This window comes from Aythya fuligula, chromosome 13 (genome assembly GCF_009819795.1).
Source record: "Aythya fuligula isolate bAytFul2 chromosome 13, bAytFul2.pri, whole genome shotgun sequence".
Taxonomy (NCBI): domain Eukaryota; kingdom Metazoa; phylum Chordata; class Aves; order Anseriformes; family Anatidae; genus Aythya; species Aythya fuligula.
In genome coordinates this window covers 3083690-3100920 of record NC_045571.1, presented here as the reverse complement: position 1 = coordinate 3100920, position 17231 = coordinate 3083690, and the positions used below count along the sequence as shown (strand labels likewise).

Below are 17231 nucleotides of genomic sequence, written 5' to 3'. Positions count from 1 at the left end.
AGCGGTCTTCCTTAGTCTTCTCTTTATAATATAAAATATCCAGTAGTTAAAGAATAACACGCTACCTGATGCACTATTTATTCTGCTTCAAGCAAAGTGAAAGCACTTGTGGTGTTAGGCACCAACTCAAGTAAGCAGGTAGTGCTGTACCAACAGCTTCTTGTAATCACAGGTGTGTTTTCTTTTGTTCCCTGCCCCAGTTAATCTTAGGAAATTACAGATGGCTGTCCTACGAAGAAGTAAATCAGAAAGTGAGTCGCTTGGGGAGTGGACTGACTGCCCTGGGACTAACCCCGAAGAGTACTGTTGTCATATTCTGTGAGACCCGAGCAGAATGGATGGTTGCAGCTCTAGCCTGCTTCAAGTATAACTTTCCTCGTGAGTGCTGAACTTGCTTGCTTTGAGTATATTTTAGAACCACTCTGCAGCACAGCTTTGCTGTTAAGAATTTTGAATGTTCCAATCCTGTCACTAATGGTATGAGAATTTAATAGACTTGCTCCGCATGTAGTCTGATATTTGTAGGTTTCCAGCCTATTCTATGCATAGCAGAGAATTTACTTGCTCATACTTATGAGATTATTCTTCCTGATTCTATTGTAGCAATATTTTAGGTATTAGAATAATGGAAAGGTACAGATACTACTCAGGTTTTATAAAATATTCTGAAGACTTGGTCTGGGGGAAATGCAACCACCATGGAATGTTTATAGCATTTCCTGTCTGTAATCTGACTTCCACATCTGACACATGAAATGGCTATTGGAAGAGAGAAGAACAGTAATCAAAATTATATGCTAGTCTGAGGGTTTTTTGGTAACACTTTTAAGTTGCTCAAGTTCATTACCATGATGTATATGCTTTTTTTATTTATTTAAGCAGTCAAATGTATAAACTAACCTGAGGCATACAAACTTCTTGGTGAAGTAGCAAAGGTTCCTAGAGAGTAATGTAACATTTCTCTCTTTTTGTCCTTTCTATATGATCCCTACTTCACAGGAACATTAACCTCCTTTAATGTTTCTTGGAGGTTAAATTTGAGACAGTAGCACAATATTAAAGGAAAGTACTTTTCTCGGTAGAAAAGGTGAACTCCTCAGTGCTTGTGGGACACTTAATGTCATTTCTGTGACTGATTGGGGTTAAAAATAATCTAGCACCACGAATACCATTCTGATTCCTTAACCTGATTTTCTGCCTTGCCCCCATCAATAATTTCATGGAAACAAGTGAAGTAGCTGACACAGTGGCTCCATAAGCTGGCACTGCAGCTGGAAGAGCTGCTTGTAGGAGTGCACAGCTCTAACCAGTGGTAGTGATGCTGAACACCGCAGGACACCTCTCCCCCTGCGGTCTGGTTGCAGAGAGCTCAGAGGAAGAACACGTTCTCAGTTGCTTACAGTGCAACTGCATTTTTGTTGAGTTTCAGTTGGTCTCTGTTCCACATAACTGTCCTTCTCATTCTGGAGATCACTTGTAGCATAACATCCTCATGTGGGAAAATTAAAAGCTGTTTGGTTTCCTAATTGGAAAATTCCCTGTTGAGCTCATTGCCCCTACCTCTCAGCCCCCTGCCCCCAGTAATGCACTGCAGTGAGCTATAAAGCATGAGCTTTTGTGTTTTGTATTATTTTAACTTTTATTTTGTTCTCTCTCCCTTCCATGTAACAGTTGTTACGTTGTATGCCACCCTCGGTGAAGAGGCAGTAACCTATGGTCTCAATGAATGCGGAGCATCGTATCTGATCACTAGTGCAGAACTTCTTGAGAGCAAACTTAAGGTAATTTGGCACCAGCTTTACCTGCTTACAAGCAATCCAACAGTCATTTTACAGCATAGTCAATGCTAACGGTTTCCTTTCTGTCCTGTAGGCTGCATTGCCACAAGTCTCCTGTCTTAAACATATAATTTATGTGGACAATAAAACCATCAACAAATCTGAATACCCTGAAAATGTGGAGATTCATAGTATGCAGACAGTGGAAGAGCTGGGAGCCAAACCAGAAAACTGTAAGTGAAGCACTTCAGAGAACTGATTGAGCAATGTTAACAGTGAAATCAGATGTAGTCTAAGAGGGCTGGGTAGCAGTAAAAACAAACATGCAGGTCTCTAACAGGAAGGAAGTGGTAGATCACCAGTTCATCCTCTAGCTTCTTTTAAATAAGTGGATAATTTGTTTGATCCCTATTTAGTGTCCTGTACCTTTGTTCAGGTTTCAGGTATTTCAGGGTAAAACTTTCTAAAATACAGCCAGAATAACCAACTCTAAGACTGCCTTTGTTTTAGGAAGTAAAGTAGAATATGGTGCAGTGTTTTATTTTCTGCTACTCCTACCTTTTATTCATCTTATTTTTCACTATTTGTCCTAAGAGGAGAAAGCACTTGTGGATTTTTTGCTTATTGGCTTGGACATGTCTTTTTTCGGAACTTATCTGTGCCTGGGAAGCACCTTGAACGAGAGGAACAACCGTTACATAACCCTTGCTATGCTGGGCAGCCAGGAGCAACCCTAACATTGTGTTTAAGGAAGGAAAAAGTCCAACCTCGTCTCTTTTCCTTAACTCTGTGGTCTGCACTTAGCCAGATTTTCTGTCTCCTGAAAAAGAGGAGATAAACTGGCAAAGGAGTTTTTTGCAGAGAAGTACACATTCATTACAACTGCTTATCTTTGATCAGCTTAAAGTCCTGATACAGACCAACTGTTTTGTTTTGTTGTAGTTGTTTTGAAAAAACCCTCTGCTTCCCTTGCAGACACTTCTGGTGCCTCTCTAGCTCTGAAAGCCATGAAAGCCTGATGAAGTGACTTTCATCCTAAGAATAAGTGCCAAGGGATTAAAACAAAAATCAAAAGCCAACTGTTTTAAGTTTAAGCTGCTTGTTAGTGGAAAAGCAGTAAAATAGTCTTCTCAGCTCCATAACCCTGGCTTCAGAAGAGTGACTGACAGAAAATATGACTTACGGCTTTTTGTCTGTTTTCAATCTGTTGTTTCTCACCAATATTTCTCCCCTTCACTGCCTTTGACAGACTTACTTGATCTTCAGCAGGCTTTTTCTATGAAAATTGCAGACAGCTATAAAACGTAATGGTAAAAGTGCCACCCAGATTGTGTAGATGCCCCAGTACTGGTTACTGCTTTGGAAATCTGCCTTCCCTCACATCTTCTTAAAAGGAGACCACAACTCTCTTCATCACTCCCTTCTGCAACCATGACTGACAACTTAGCAGTACATCGCGCTTGCCATTCCTGAAGTATCTGTTTCACACTGGTTGACTACCAGAATTTTCCCACTGGTTAATTACAGAAATAAAAATTTAGAAAGTATTAATGCAGTTTTTCTTTTGCATTTTGCAGCAAGCATTCCGCCAAGCAGACCTGTTCCTACAGACTTGGCTTTAGTAATGTACACCAGTGGCTCTACGGGGAGACCTAAAGGAGTGATGATGCAGCACAAAAACTTGATAGCTGGAATGACGGGACAATGCGAGAGAATACCTGGGCTGGGGTAAGAAACACTTGGGTGTCATGTGTGTGTGCAGAGGTAAAACAGAACCTCCAAAAGTGCCTACATTTATAGAAAGCCTGTTGCTGGCACCAGATGGTAGCAAGCTCCTTGATTTCACTGTGAGCCCACTAATCTTTAATTTATATGAAGTAGGTCTTGTGTTTGTGAACCTACTCTGATCTTCTATATCTTGTCCCACATGCTTTTTCTACTCTACCTTTTTGTTTTCCTCTCACCTTTAGCTACAGGTGTGTGATGGACTTTGCACTTTTTTATGCATTAAAAGACATCATCAGATAAAGAAATTCCTCATTTAGTCAAACTCAGGAAACTTTTTTTGCTAGATGTTTTCAGGCAGCTAGAATCACTTCAGGAAGTATGCCAAAGCCTGCCACTTCCATTTATTTAGAGAGTCCACTGCTGGATGGATAATACACATACTGCAGAATCTGCTCAAGTATATTCCACTGAAATGAGGACAGAAATAATAAATTGCTTTGATTATAGTATAGCCAATTGCAAAAAAAAAATCATTAATATTTTGAAGAAATTCTTCATGAATGTGGATGTCTTTGTTATTGCATTCACAAAGAATTTAATAGCTAAAATAACCTATGTTAAACTCCTTTCCTGGTAAGATACAGAAACACTTCTGACCTGATGCTGAAAGCTTCTGTAAAGTAACAGCTCTAAGGTTCTTCCTGAGAAATCTCTGCATTTCCTGAAATAAGCCTCTGTAAGTCAGTGATCAGCTCTTCACTAATTTATTTTAGAAGGAGATGCTATGACATAAGGATCTGTAAATCATTGGTGATTCTTTTAAAATACTGATTTCATTCTTGATTTGGTACTGGGAATGAAACCTCCCACAAGGAGAAATGGCAATGGAGCAGCACTAAGGAAACTTTGCGTTTCCTAGAAAACAAGGCAGACCCTGTAATCCATACTGATTTCACTAAGGTAGGACTTTACCAATTTAGTTGTTAAACTGTTTTAAAATCACACCTTTCTTGCATACAGAAGAAAAAGCCTCACTTGTGATCCAAGTTTAAAAAAACAACAAAACAAACCTAAATACAGCATAAAACAATTACGCAGTATTTTCAGTCCATTTGTGCATCACTGTTAATTAGATAATCCTTTCCTTTACTAGACCGAAGGATACTTACATTGGTTATTTGCCCCTGGCCCATGTATTGGAATTGACAGCAGAAATTTCTTGCATCACTTACGGCTGCAGGATTGGATATTCCTCTCCACTTACACTATCGGATCAGGTGAGGAGGGGAAAAGGCAAAAGCAAAGTTAAGCTTTCACAGTCTACATCCTTCTTGATTAGCTATTCTCTTCCAGTAAAGAAATGTTGATGTATACGGTATACTTCCGAATTTTTTTTTTTTTTCAGAAAATGATGCAAATTAACATTCCTGGTAGAACTAGAGCTGCAGGTCACACCATATAAACGTTTATTTAAACTTTTGCTTTTTTGATACTTAAGAAACCTAAAAGCCTAATAAATGTAGCATTATCTATTGGAATATCAGGATATGAACGGCTATTAATATACTAACTGAACATAAGGCTGCTTAAAGTGATTTCAGTCTTATCAGTTTTCAGTCTTATCAGTTTTTTACCCCATTATCATAACTCTTCTATTTAGCTTTTTGCCTTATTCCATTTACCAATTAAGATAAATAAGAGCAAATTAAGCTAGAAAATAAAGCTTCCGCACATTTTGCTCATATAGAGACTGTTTTAGACAAAAAACAACCAACCAAAAAAATCAACACACAAACCAACAACAATAGCACACCACACCACAAAACACTCCTGGAGTTAAATGGAGGAGAGTGCAAGAACAAGAGGGAGGAAACAGAAGAAAAAGTTATACAAGGTGGACTTGCTTTACCCAGTTGGACTTGTAAAACATTTGATATTTTGGTTGAAATCGCTGTTAATCAGTACTTTTTCCAATCATGATGGAAAACAATATACATTTTAAGCAGGAAATGTTATATGGAGTGAAAGGGGAAGAGATATAAACAAATTACATTACCGTGTCTCCCTCCGTTTTTGTCTTTCTTTGAAGAGCTGCCTGGTTTTCAGCTTCATAAATTAACATTTTCTCCTTATTACAGTCAAGTAAAATTAAGAAAGGAAGCAAAGGAGACTGTACTGTACTTAAGCCTACACTGATGGCAGCTGTGCCTGTAAGTATGCAGACGCATGTATGTTTAGCAAAAATGGTGCCTTCTGCCTTGTTCATGTTAGCATGCCTGTCTACCAAGGTTTTTTTCCTTTTTTGTGTGTGTAACGCAAGGAAGTAGAATATAGAAATCCCAGTTGGCATTGCCTGAGTTGGAGAACTGCAGACGAGCACAAGAATATACGTATGTTTAGGCCAAGACCTTTTTTGATCCAAAACTGGAAATGTTTTTTTAGTAGTTTTTCAAGTGATGTTTTACTGGGCTTATTGAAGCAACAACAGGCCACAGAAGGTCTTTGGCATTCCCAGTCTGAAAGTTCCTTTTGCACAAGGAGAGAGCAGCATGGATTTGTCAAAGATTGAGGCTTTAAACAGACCAGCTTTTGGCAGAGATACACAATTTGGCAAGTTAAGCTCTGCTGTTGCAGCTGTCAGGGTGCTTGCTTTTAGCTGCTTTGCCTGCAAGCAAAGTCTCATGCTGTTCTCAGTGTAAGCAGGCCCCTGTTTAGTCTCCTCATATAAGAAAAAAATGATCCAGAGACTGCAACTGTTGTATCTGCAGCCTTTAGGTGACCAAGCTTCTCTATTCCCAAAGGTCTTGGTGCTATCAAAAAAAACCACAACCAACCAACCAAACAAACAAACAAAAAAAATACACCCCACAAATATTTTCTTCTTTCTGCTGCAAAAAGCTTCCATGTGTGCCCTGAAGACACATTTCCCTCTTTTATGGTTATATCACAGCTGTAGCTCAGAAAGCCAGTAGCATTAGCTTCTGCCGCACTGGCAGGTGGGGTTGGGGGAGGAGGATTTGGTCTTAGTTAGGAACATGGAGTTTTGATTGATCATGGATTTGGTTGTTCTGCAGAGTCTTTTGTGAGTAGCCAAAAGTTTTAGAATCAATTACTTACTTGCTATTTTTAAAATATTAATAATATACATAGGTTACATCTTTTTCTTAGTAATTCACGGAGTGAAAATGAATCACTTAGAGCCTCAACTTTTTTGTAAAATAGCCATTTAAATTTATTTTTTAGGGAAAACTGAACTGTTAGACTGCTAGTAAAAAGTGTAAATTTAAAATATAAACATAATCCCTTTTTGGAAGGAATGTAAAAAAGTGTATGGGCCAGAAAAGCAAACAAAATAAACATGCTGACAAGTTCGTGTGAATTAACTGCAGACCTGTGAAATGCTAACAGTGATAGTGCTGAACCCTGCCTAAATGTCTTGATTCCAGAGACTTACTATCATAAAGGATCTAGACTCCAACAATTTATAGTAGAGAGGAAACCCCTTCAGAAAGTCCTAGTAGGAACACAACTAACATTGCCTGAGAAATATTTTGATTCCCAGCTGTATTGTCTTGTTTTTATCATCAAAATATGATAACATCACCAGTAATTAGAATGCATAAGGAACAAAAAAGAAAATTATAACAGAATCCAGAGGCACAAATATTCCTAAGTATTGAATTGAGTCAGAATGTTGCAATAGCTGTTAGTTGGTTGTTCTGGCCTTTATGATGCTGCATACCTTGTCACGCCATTGCAGTATTTCCAAAAAGTTGCCATGAATTCTGGTAATGAATTTAAAATACCTATCTGGCTTTTGGAAATTCTCTTGGAAAAGGAAGTGATGAAATGAAATTTCTTACTTCATTCCCTTGTGCTTACCAGTTGCCATGAATAAAGCACAGCTTCAGGACTCCTAGGCATGATTCATCTTCCATGGCATATACAAAGCTTAAGCAGAGAGATTTAGCTAAACTTGAAGTCAAGGTTTTGTAAATCAGTTTGTCATGCTTTGGGTACAGATTAAGGTGTTCTTGGTAAAACTTGCTGTTTCATTGTTTACATTATTACATTATGACATTACCCAAGATATGTTGCTGGGGTGACAGAGAAGACATCTTTAGAACAAGGGGTGGGAAGTATTTTAAATGAAATCCGAGGTTTAGAAAGCAGTTTGCAGAAAAGGAACTATGAATTACTGCAGTATGTCTGAAGATCCACAGTGGCTACTCACTCACTTGCCCTTAACTTATATGTATACCTCATTCAAGGCAAGTTTGCTAAAATAAGCTGTAAACTACAGCGTGAGGGTTCTTCCTCTTAAGTGATACTGTTTTGAGGAGATCTAAGCAAGTGGAGAAAAGTGAGGATAAGTCACTGCTTTTTGTACTGCGTTTTCAACACTTCATCCCACCCATTTAAAACAGCTCCAAGCCAGTGGTCTATAAATTGACTGACTGATCACACATTAGAAACATTAGAGTTAAGCACTGCTTAAACAATGATGCAGGTATTTTCATTCTTGCTGTACTACCTGTTTAAAATGAAGAGTAATTGTGGTTTTTTTTTAATCATTATTTGTAGCATGAAAATTGCAAATAGTAGTCTATGTGGTAATCTTCCTTGCTCTTTTGAACACTGTAGGAAATAATGGACCGAATTTATAAAAATGTTATGAGCAAAGTTCAAGAGATGAACTACATTCAGAGAACTCTGTTCAAGATAGGCTATGACTACAAATTAGAACAAATCAAAAGGGGATATGATGCACCTCTGTGCAACATGTAAGTATCGATCATGGTCAAACCGTACTTTTTTCATTGTGACTCATTAACAGTCTAAAAGAATAATCATCTGAACTATCTGATGTAAGAATTCTATTGCAACATGCAAATATGATCTAATAACTAAACTGAAATAATTCAGGTTCTTACAGGAGACAGGGAGGAGACATTTACTGGCAATCACAGAATATCCTGGGTTGGAAGGGACCCACGGGGATCATCAAGTCCAACCCTTGGCTCCACACAGGAATCAGACCCTATCCTAGCCCTCCTTTAGATGCCGTCTAATAGCTTTATTTCCTTCTGATGTTGCATTGCCCAAACGTGCACACGGTGCTGGAGGTGAGGCTGCCCCAGATGATCCCTGCCCTCGCCCAGCTAGCCAGGCCGTGCTTGAGGCACTCCAGGTAGGGGTGGCCCCCATGGCTGCCAGGGCACGCTGAGGCCTCGCATTCAGAATGCCCAGGGTCCTTTCTGCAGGGCTGCTCTCCAGCCTCAGAAGGACTAATGTTCAGAACAGGTGACTAGGTAAATCCATTCATTGGATTTCCTTTTTTTTAATTGATAGAATCTAATGTCTATTTGGGTAGCGTATAGGAATTCTGCCATCTTCAAGTGTTACACAGGAGGTAAGGTTTTTGATTACCCCTGCTGTCCACTAATGTCCATGAATGATTAAGTTATTTTTAAGGTGTTTCAGGTAGGAAGAAGGATTGTCTCTTATTTCTTTTATAAAAGTGATGTGAATGAATGATCCTTAAATACTTTTTCCTTCCCTTCAAGGCTGTTGTTTAAGAAAGTCAAGGCACTACTAGGAGGGAATGTCCGCATGATGCTTTCTGGGGGAGCACCACTTTCGCCTCAAACACAAAGATTCATGAACATCTGTTTTTGCTGTCCTGTTGGTCAAGGCTATGGATTAACAGAAACATGTGGAGCAGGAACAATTACAGAAGGTAGTTAAACAATTCTGGGAATACATTATATATGTATTTATTTATTTATTTATTAAGGTAAAGTCAGAATAGCGGTAGCTCTTATCTCAAGTTACTTTATTGCAGTTAAGCTGTCTTCCTATCTATGGTTTGAGTTTATATTTCAACATGAAAAAATCTTTGTGTTCTTCCTTGTTTTTTCCCTAAGTTGCTGATTATAGCACTGGCAGAGTTGGAGCTCCTCTTATTTGCTGTGAAATAAGACTGAGAGACTGGCAAGAAGGTGAGCATTAAGTGTTTTGACTTCAGAGCAACTAATTTAATCGCTGCTTAGCTATTTTCCTTGCCTATCTGCTTGGCTAGGTATCGCATATGAAGTAACTGCTCTTAACCTTTGATAGTAGCTGTTATTCTGTGTGCATGCTTTAACCTGAAGTTTCAAAACATTTTGTTGGCAGTAGAATACATGACCTGAAAATAATAGTGTGCGGATTTCTGTTTTCTTTCCAGGGGGCTATACTAATAGAGACAAGCCTAACCCTAGAGGAGAAATAATAATTGGTGGACCTAATGTCTCAATGGGCTATTTTAAAAATGAAGAGAAAACAACAGAAGATTTCTCCATTGATGAGAACGGTCAGAGGTGGTTTTGTACTGGAGATATAGGAGAATTTCATCCAGATGGGTGTCTGCAGATCATAGGTTGGCCTCACTTTTTGCTCTCTTAATCTACTGCAAGGTCTTGACTGAACAGAATTGTAAGCATGTTATTAATCCTGTTGGCTTTGACAGGCCTTATCTTACTCAAGGTTACCTGCTTGCAAAATCACACTATAAAACACATTCCCAGAAGTCTCCACAATTATAAGAACATTTTGGAAGTGGTGTTGTTTCATATAATGCTAGTACTATTTAAATTCAGCACACAAGCTTTGATGAGTAAATGTAAGATTAATATTTTGGTATTCATTGCAAAGCTTTGAAATCACAATCTCCATAACTTCCATACATGTTTTGCGACAGGTGTAGTGCTACCTAAACTTCTTTACAGAAGCCTTTATAAAGTTTCCAGAATACGTTTATGGCATTAGCCTTTTTATAATTTGAGTAAAATGCTTTAACTCCTTTTAATACACCTTTACATGGCATGGCACAGAATACATATGTAGTGGCATTGAAAATGAGTGTGGAAGTGCAGAAGTTTAAATGGAGTACGTTTTTTTTTCTCCTTCTTTCCCTTCAACTCCTAGATCGTAAAAAAGACTTGGTAAAGCTACAAGCAGGAGAATATGTGTCTCTGGGCAAAGTAGAGGCAGCTCTGAAGAACTGTTCGTTGATTGACAATATCTGTGCTTATGCCAAAAGGTAAGACTAGTTTTACTGTTTAAAGGTAATTTAGGGTAAACATGAAATGCAAGCTCTGACCCTTTGATATACTTTTCTATTGATATACGACAGTTTTCCATGTTTTCCACTGAAAAGTGGAAAACATGGAAACAAGTGTGAGCTATAAAGAGCATCTCTGAAGTAGCACAGGCTCCCAGATTCCCCCGAACTGGGCTTTTCTGTTGGCATTTCTCCTCTTGTAATTCATTTCAGCTTCATCCCTTCTCCTCCCCAAACAGGTATAGTTTAGCATGTACTTTGGCCTTCTGTCAGAATAACAGAGGAAAGTTAATTGGACATTTTGCACCTGATCTAAAGCTCTCTGAGTTTTGGAAATAGCCTGGGTGCCTCCTTCCACCTGCTTATACATACTACATGAAGGGAAACTGCAGAGAACTACTTAAGCACCAGATGCAGTTGGGAAGCTAAATTATGCTATAATTTTGCACATTAAGTATGATACTGATCAAACTTAACCACTTAACTTAGAACCTGACCTTTGATGGTCAGAAGTTGTGAAAACCTAACATACAAGAAAAACTCTGTATGGGGGAATAAGTGCATTTCAAAAAGCACTGTGGATCTGTGTATATAACATCAAGTAAGCGTTTTACTCCTTGAAATGGAAGCTTTCAACTGTTTTAATCTTTTTTTCCTTCCTTCTCTTGCCATCCTGTGGTAGTGACCAGTCTTACGTGATCAGTTTTGTGGTTCCTAATCAGAAGAAGCTGACTGCGTTAGCTGAGCAGAAAGGTATAAGTGGAACCTGGGTAGATATTTGTAACAATCCTGCAATGGAAGCTGAAATACTGCGAGAAATTAAAGAAGTGGCAGACAAGAGTAAGTAAAGTGGCATAGTGTGTTAGCCATCTCATGGTGCTTGTCCAGCAGAAGTTTTCAGCTATCCTTACTAACTTCTCTTCCTTCTGCCTGTTGATTCTGCCTTTACCAAAACTTAGAAGAGTTTTATCACAGACAAACACCACATCAAATTCATCCCTGTTATGCCAGGAATTCACTACTTTTTTTTTTCCCCTCAAGAAAATAGAGACTTTTAAAAATTAATTTCTAAATTAACCTGTCTATAGACAGGTTGCTTATTTAATGCAGTTAAAGTAAGAACCTAAGGGGCTGTCAGTTTGGAGGGAACGTTACAAGACACTTGCTGGTAAGAAAATTAGCTAAACAAGATCTCTAAGCTTTTTTCTCTGCAACTGTGTGTCCTACAGCTTTGAACCACCATGACCCTTATGTTTGTATTGGCTTAAAGCCTACTATTCCTTGCTACAGTGCAAGTGAATGATCAAAAGCCTCATCAATTTGTAGATCTATGACTTGAGCTTAAACATGCTAATGTTATTCCATCATGAACTAGGTAATTATTCTTCATATAGATTTGTTATTCAAAGTCTCTGCTTATACATTTTTTACTTTCTAGACAGTATTTTTTTCCAAAAGTACTTCAGAGACAATCCTGACTTTTAGCAGAACATAATGCACCTTCATCATGAGCAGGCATGTAACTAAGTAGGATGAAACAGTACCTTCCGATACCTGTTTGAAGTTCAGAAGACAGAGCTCCAGAGAACAGACATCCCAACTGCCCTGTATTTGCTGCCACCTAGAGGCTGTGCTGCCACAAGTTGTCCTAGAAATTCAGCTACAAGACTGAGTGGGTCCTCTTGCAGGCCTACACGCAGAACCTGGTACCAAAGCCCATCAAGCAGTGCACATGCAGCAGCTCCCTACCCTGTTCCTGATGCAGGGCAGGCACTGTAGCAGCTCCCCACCTCCTCCCTTACTCACCCCTCTTCAACCTGGGCAAGAGATAGGAGCAGCTTGTTGTAATGATGCTGTGTGCGTGCACCAAGCGTCTGGTTCCAGCTTGAAGGGAGAGTAAGTGACTACTGTGACAAAAATACAGAGAAGCCCCTTCATTTTGAACCCTAAACAATCTTTTAGGAAATAAAAGTATGGGGAAGAATTGCTCAAGCACAGAAGGTATAGAAGTAAATATGCAGTACATCTAACCAACCTGAGTTAATACAGTTATTACTGTGTTCCTATGATAGTGATCTAACTCAGCATATTCTCTTGTGACAGTAGTCAGATCTTCAGGCTACAAACTCCTTTGTTGCAAGCTTTAGATTTTTACACTCTCAGATCCAATACAAGCTAAATACAGTAAGTTATTAGGATATTTGTACAGTAATCAGCACTGAGCTTTGGTACACAATTAAGTTTGCTTGTGTACCTTCTTTAAGGTTACTCCATCAATAGGACACCATATTACACAAGTTTTAGAGTGCTTGCCTAAGTTTTTAGGTAGAGTGAATGTTCCATTTGACAACGTTACGCTTTTGTTTCTTCTTGTCCCTGCAGTGAAATTAGAAAGGTTTGAAATACCCATCAAAGTACGATTAAGCCCTGAACCATGGACCCCAGAGACTGGGTTAGTAACAGATGCTTTCAAGTTGAAACGGAAAGAACTGAAGAACCATTACCTCAATGACATTGAAAGAATGTATGGAGGCAAATAAACAAGTTCTGTTGACTAGACGGTTGTGCAGAAGGTTCCTTCTCATGCCTTGATTTTGGACGTCTTTGTATAGAGTAGGTATCACATGGATCCAGAAAATACACCAAATGGATGAATGTTTCTTATAATCTCTAATGAGAGCAAAGATCTTAGACTCCAAATTCATAATTACTAGCAGAAAACCTTAATGTGCTTCAGTTTCATGTCATCATTTCCAGTTTTGAGACAGACATAATTATGTGAAGCAGTATGGACAGATAATGTTATTCTTATTGTTTCTCTAGCATATTCAGACTGCTTGCAATTTCTCCCTAATTGACTGTGAAGTCTGATGTACATTTCAAAGAGAAACATTAATATAATTTTGATGATTCTATCATAGTAAGATACTTAGTGGGGACAAAATGTGTATTTAAAGCTTAACTGTCTCCATTTAAAATAAAAATAAGAAAACAACATGGGTCAAGAACTTGCTAGAGACCACTAGTAATGTACTGCTTGAGAATGGATGGATTCTTCTGCACCTCAGTTATCTTCAGTATTTACAGTGCCTAAAAGAAAATACAAAGTATACTTATTGAAATAAAGGTGAACTGAAAAGCCTTCTAAAAACAAGTTATTTGAAAGTTTTGCTCAAGACCATTGAATCAACTATTTCAAATTTCAGCTCACCAAATACATCTTTTACTTGCCACCACGTTTTAATTCAAGCAGAGCTTTCACATTAGGACATACAGCATTTAAAAACAAAAAACAAAGACTTGCCTTACTGCAGGAGGTTCTGATGAGAAAACATCAGCCGAATGCAGAATGCAAAACTTGCATCCTGACTGGCAAATGATGAAATTGATGGGCAGTTGTCTCTAAGATTTGAAACTCAGTTGATTTTATTTTTGAGGGGGCCTGATCCTCTGGACCTTCACATAGATGTGAGTAATGGTACAAGTTATCTCTGTGTAATTTACAGGATCAGAATATAAATATCTATGTTACAGAAAGGTATTTCTGTTCACCTTTTACAATATGGTAACCAAAACAAGACAACCAGGAAACAACAGTAGTTTCTCCACATAGTTTTATTTTACTTATGGGAAAGTACGCAGTGGCTGGGGAAATCTTTGTTTTAAGGGACTTGTTAACAGGGACAAATCACTCTACATAGAGATTCCTTATAAAAATGTTCTTTTATTAACTGGAAATTGTAGATGTGCTGAAGTGAGATGTTATAACTTAATAATAGTTTATCATTTTGTGTGCAGCATCCTGTACTGTGTCTCTTTTGACTTGTTAGTACCTGAGCTCCTGCATCCCTGCTAGCTCTTTACACTTGAACCGTAAATGCTGTAAAAAGTGGAGGCTCTTGATACTGTTCTACTTTGCACTTTTCTTAATCATTTTATATATGTTGCATACATTTTGTACAGGTGTGGCTCAACTGCTATATATGACAAATTAATTTTAAAGTATTTATAGATTTCTTCTATTCATAATGTGTTGTGTATATGATGGTTAAAAAGGAAAATTATTTGTTATTGTCACTGTACAGAAAGTAAAAGATTTTGTACGATGCTGCCCTTTAACGTACTAGCTTGCAATTTCAGGGCAAGTTTTTATTTTCTCGCATGTATGTGTATTTTTTTTTCCTCCAGCTCAAACAGCTTTTGGCTAAAATACATCATGGCTACATACTGGTCAACCAAACTGCCCCTTTTCCTTGGGACCAACTTGAAAGTTCCCCATGCTTAGCTTCTCTGGCCAGTCCAGAACACTGCCAGTCCATCTTCCAAGAACCCTGAGGGGGAAAGGGAAACAGCAGATCTAGTACACAGACCTTCCTGCACCTAGTTGTGCATGGAATTAGAACAGTCACCAAAAGGAACCAAAAACCAGCTTTTCTAATATTCCTAATTACATTAAGAATATTAGAATACAGAGCATATATATAAAGACACATACATCGGTTTATGACAACAGAATTACTTTCTGTATCATTAGCACCTTTTCAAGTGACTCAGTCCTGGACCTATGTCACCAACTTTTCCATGGTTAAAATCAGTCGTTGTTAAATAATGGTTAGACAGCCTGTTAGCATCACAGAAGTGTTTAAATGTGTAAGGAAGTTACTTGCACTTGGACCTGTCAGCAAGTTGTATGATTTTCTTTTAAACCATGAATGTATTTATATGAAATGTATTTTATCTAGACTCTGGGTACCTTCTGTGTCTTGGCTGACTGAGAATTGCTATTTTCAGTATATATATATACACACACATTTCAAAAATGGAATACAGTTGAAATGGTTAAAGAAGTTGTGTTCTGGAAGGTCTTTATGTATTGCATGTTATTTCCAGTTACTGTTCAGCACCTCCCATTCTCTCTGCAGCTGAGCAAACCTTCACGAAATCAACGTACTACAAAGGCTGAAAACAAGTGTAGGGCAGGCTTAGTTTATCTTTTACGAAACTGAATGCAGATATGCTGCAAAAGTATTCAATACACATCAGCTTTTCAAGCATTTTTGGAGAAGGGAAAAAAAATGGAGGGGTAACAACGGGCTTACTTCAAATGTAACGTAGAGTTTACTTGCAAATTATTACATTTGCACTTTGGTAAGAATGTCATCCTTATTTCTAATTAATTGTAAATCCTTTTGTGATAGAACTTGTAGAGACATAAGGAACAGTATGTGTGAGAATGTCGCTCTCATTAGAAGGAATTAGGATGCAGATGACGTGACAGGATATGGCTTCAAAACCATTACCTGACATACCCAGTGCTTAACTGAAAGGACAGGAGATGTGGGACTGAAGACTGAGAAAGCAGTCCATTTGTTAAACCTGAAGGTTCCAGAGAAATGAAAACAACTGCAAGTCTCCAAACAACTCTGAGTCTCCAAAAAACAGACTCAGAGTTTGAAGTCATCTTCAAACAAGATTGAGAAACGAGTTCAAAAAGAAAGGAAGGGCCCAGTTCAGGCACAGATGGTATTTAGTCTCTCTACTTTCAAAAACATAGGGTATCTACAGACAGACAGAGTATAGCAACAGTCACAGGGGGGCTTGAAAGCTTCATCTACAAAGAAAGGCTGAAGAAGTTGAGTTTAGCTGGCCTGAACAGGAGTGGCCCATAACAAGTTCCGATTAACCTTCAGCTGCATATGGCTTTGTTGTCCTAACAAAGGCACAAAAGAGCTGTCTCCAGTGGAAAAGGTTTACAAAAAAAGTCTATACACTAAGGGACATGTTGAGAAAAACACCACAACTTTTAAACAAATCCTTTATTCAAGGAGGAACTTGAGGTTGCTCAAGGTCACCGTCACTGAAAGTCCCTAGAGCATCAGAATGAACGAAGGCTACACGAGCACCTCTCAAGGACAGCTTTGACACTGATCCCTGGGTAGGGGCTGGGGGAAGTGATTCACTTCCTCTAGATAACGCAACACTAACATTGCACGTAACAGGAGGCTGGCCTAAATGCTTGCAAGGGAGAAAAGTATAAACAGAGAAAGGAACAAGTTAGTCCCACAAGAGTAGGTTACGTGGGGTTTCGCAAACCCTGTGTAATTGGGTGCCCAGTACAACACCAGAAGGCTTTGAGAGTAACAAGGAGCAGAGAACCCCCCGGTAAGCCAGCACGAGGAACTGCAGCTCCTGTCTAGCGCTTCAGGGCTGCATACAGAGTAGACAAGTTGAGAAAGGGGGTCATTAGTCAGTCCCCAGTCAGAACAAAACCAAAACAGCCACCCTCCCACCTCCCAGACTGTTAGCTTTGAGTAACTACAGTGCAAAAGGTAACTTCTGGTTATTGCAAAATTCCCTGAGCCTGCTACTGGCTAAGCACCATTTACATATGAGTAAATCAGTTTCCCTTTTGGAGGGTAACATTTAAGCATCAGAAGGTCAAAACAAAAAATGGTGCTTCTTTTGCATGAAGTACCACAAAGATGATTTACAAAATGCAATCAACAAAACTTGCCGTTGCTGCTTGCAGGAATGCTGAAGAGCGGACTCACCAGGTGTTTGACAGTAGTGTGAAGTTACCAGGAACAAACAAATCTCATTTCCAGTTAATTCACTGCTGC

General features: G+C 38.7%; 1 protein-coding gene across 2 annotated transcripts in view; it reads left to right on the top strand.

Annotated features, from left to right (window-relative positions):
* The window catches only part of ACSL4 (acyl-CoA synthetase long chain family member 4), a 38461-nt gene extending 23003 nt beyond the window's left edge, over positions 1-15458 (top strand). For both annotated transcript variants that reach the window (XM_032196104.1, XM_032196102.1), the window contains exons 5-17: positions 201-378; positions 1672-1781; positions 1873-2011; positions 3356-3506; positions 4660-4783; positions 5645-5716; positions 8151-8290; positions 9074-9246; positions 9434-9508; positions 9736-9927; positions 10476-10590; positions 11294-11451; positions 12994-15458. In XM_032196104.1, coding sequence (XP_032051995.1) covers positions 201-378; positions 1672-1781; positions 1873-2011; positions 3356-3506; positions 4660-4783; positions 5645-5716; positions 8151-8290; positions 9074-9246; positions 9434-9508; positions 9736-9927; positions 10476-10590; positions 11294-11451; positions 12994-13151 — 1785 coding nt within the window. In that variant the 3' untranslated portion in view covers positions 13152-15458. The remainder of the gene's footprint in view (positions 1-200; positions 379-1671; positions 1782-1872; positions 2012-3355; positions 3507-4659; positions 4784-5644; positions 5717-8150; positions 8291-9073; positions 9247-9433; positions 9509-9735; positions 9928-10475; positions 10591-11293; positions 11452-12993) is intronic.
* Positions 15459-17231: the final 1773 nt, after the last annotated feature.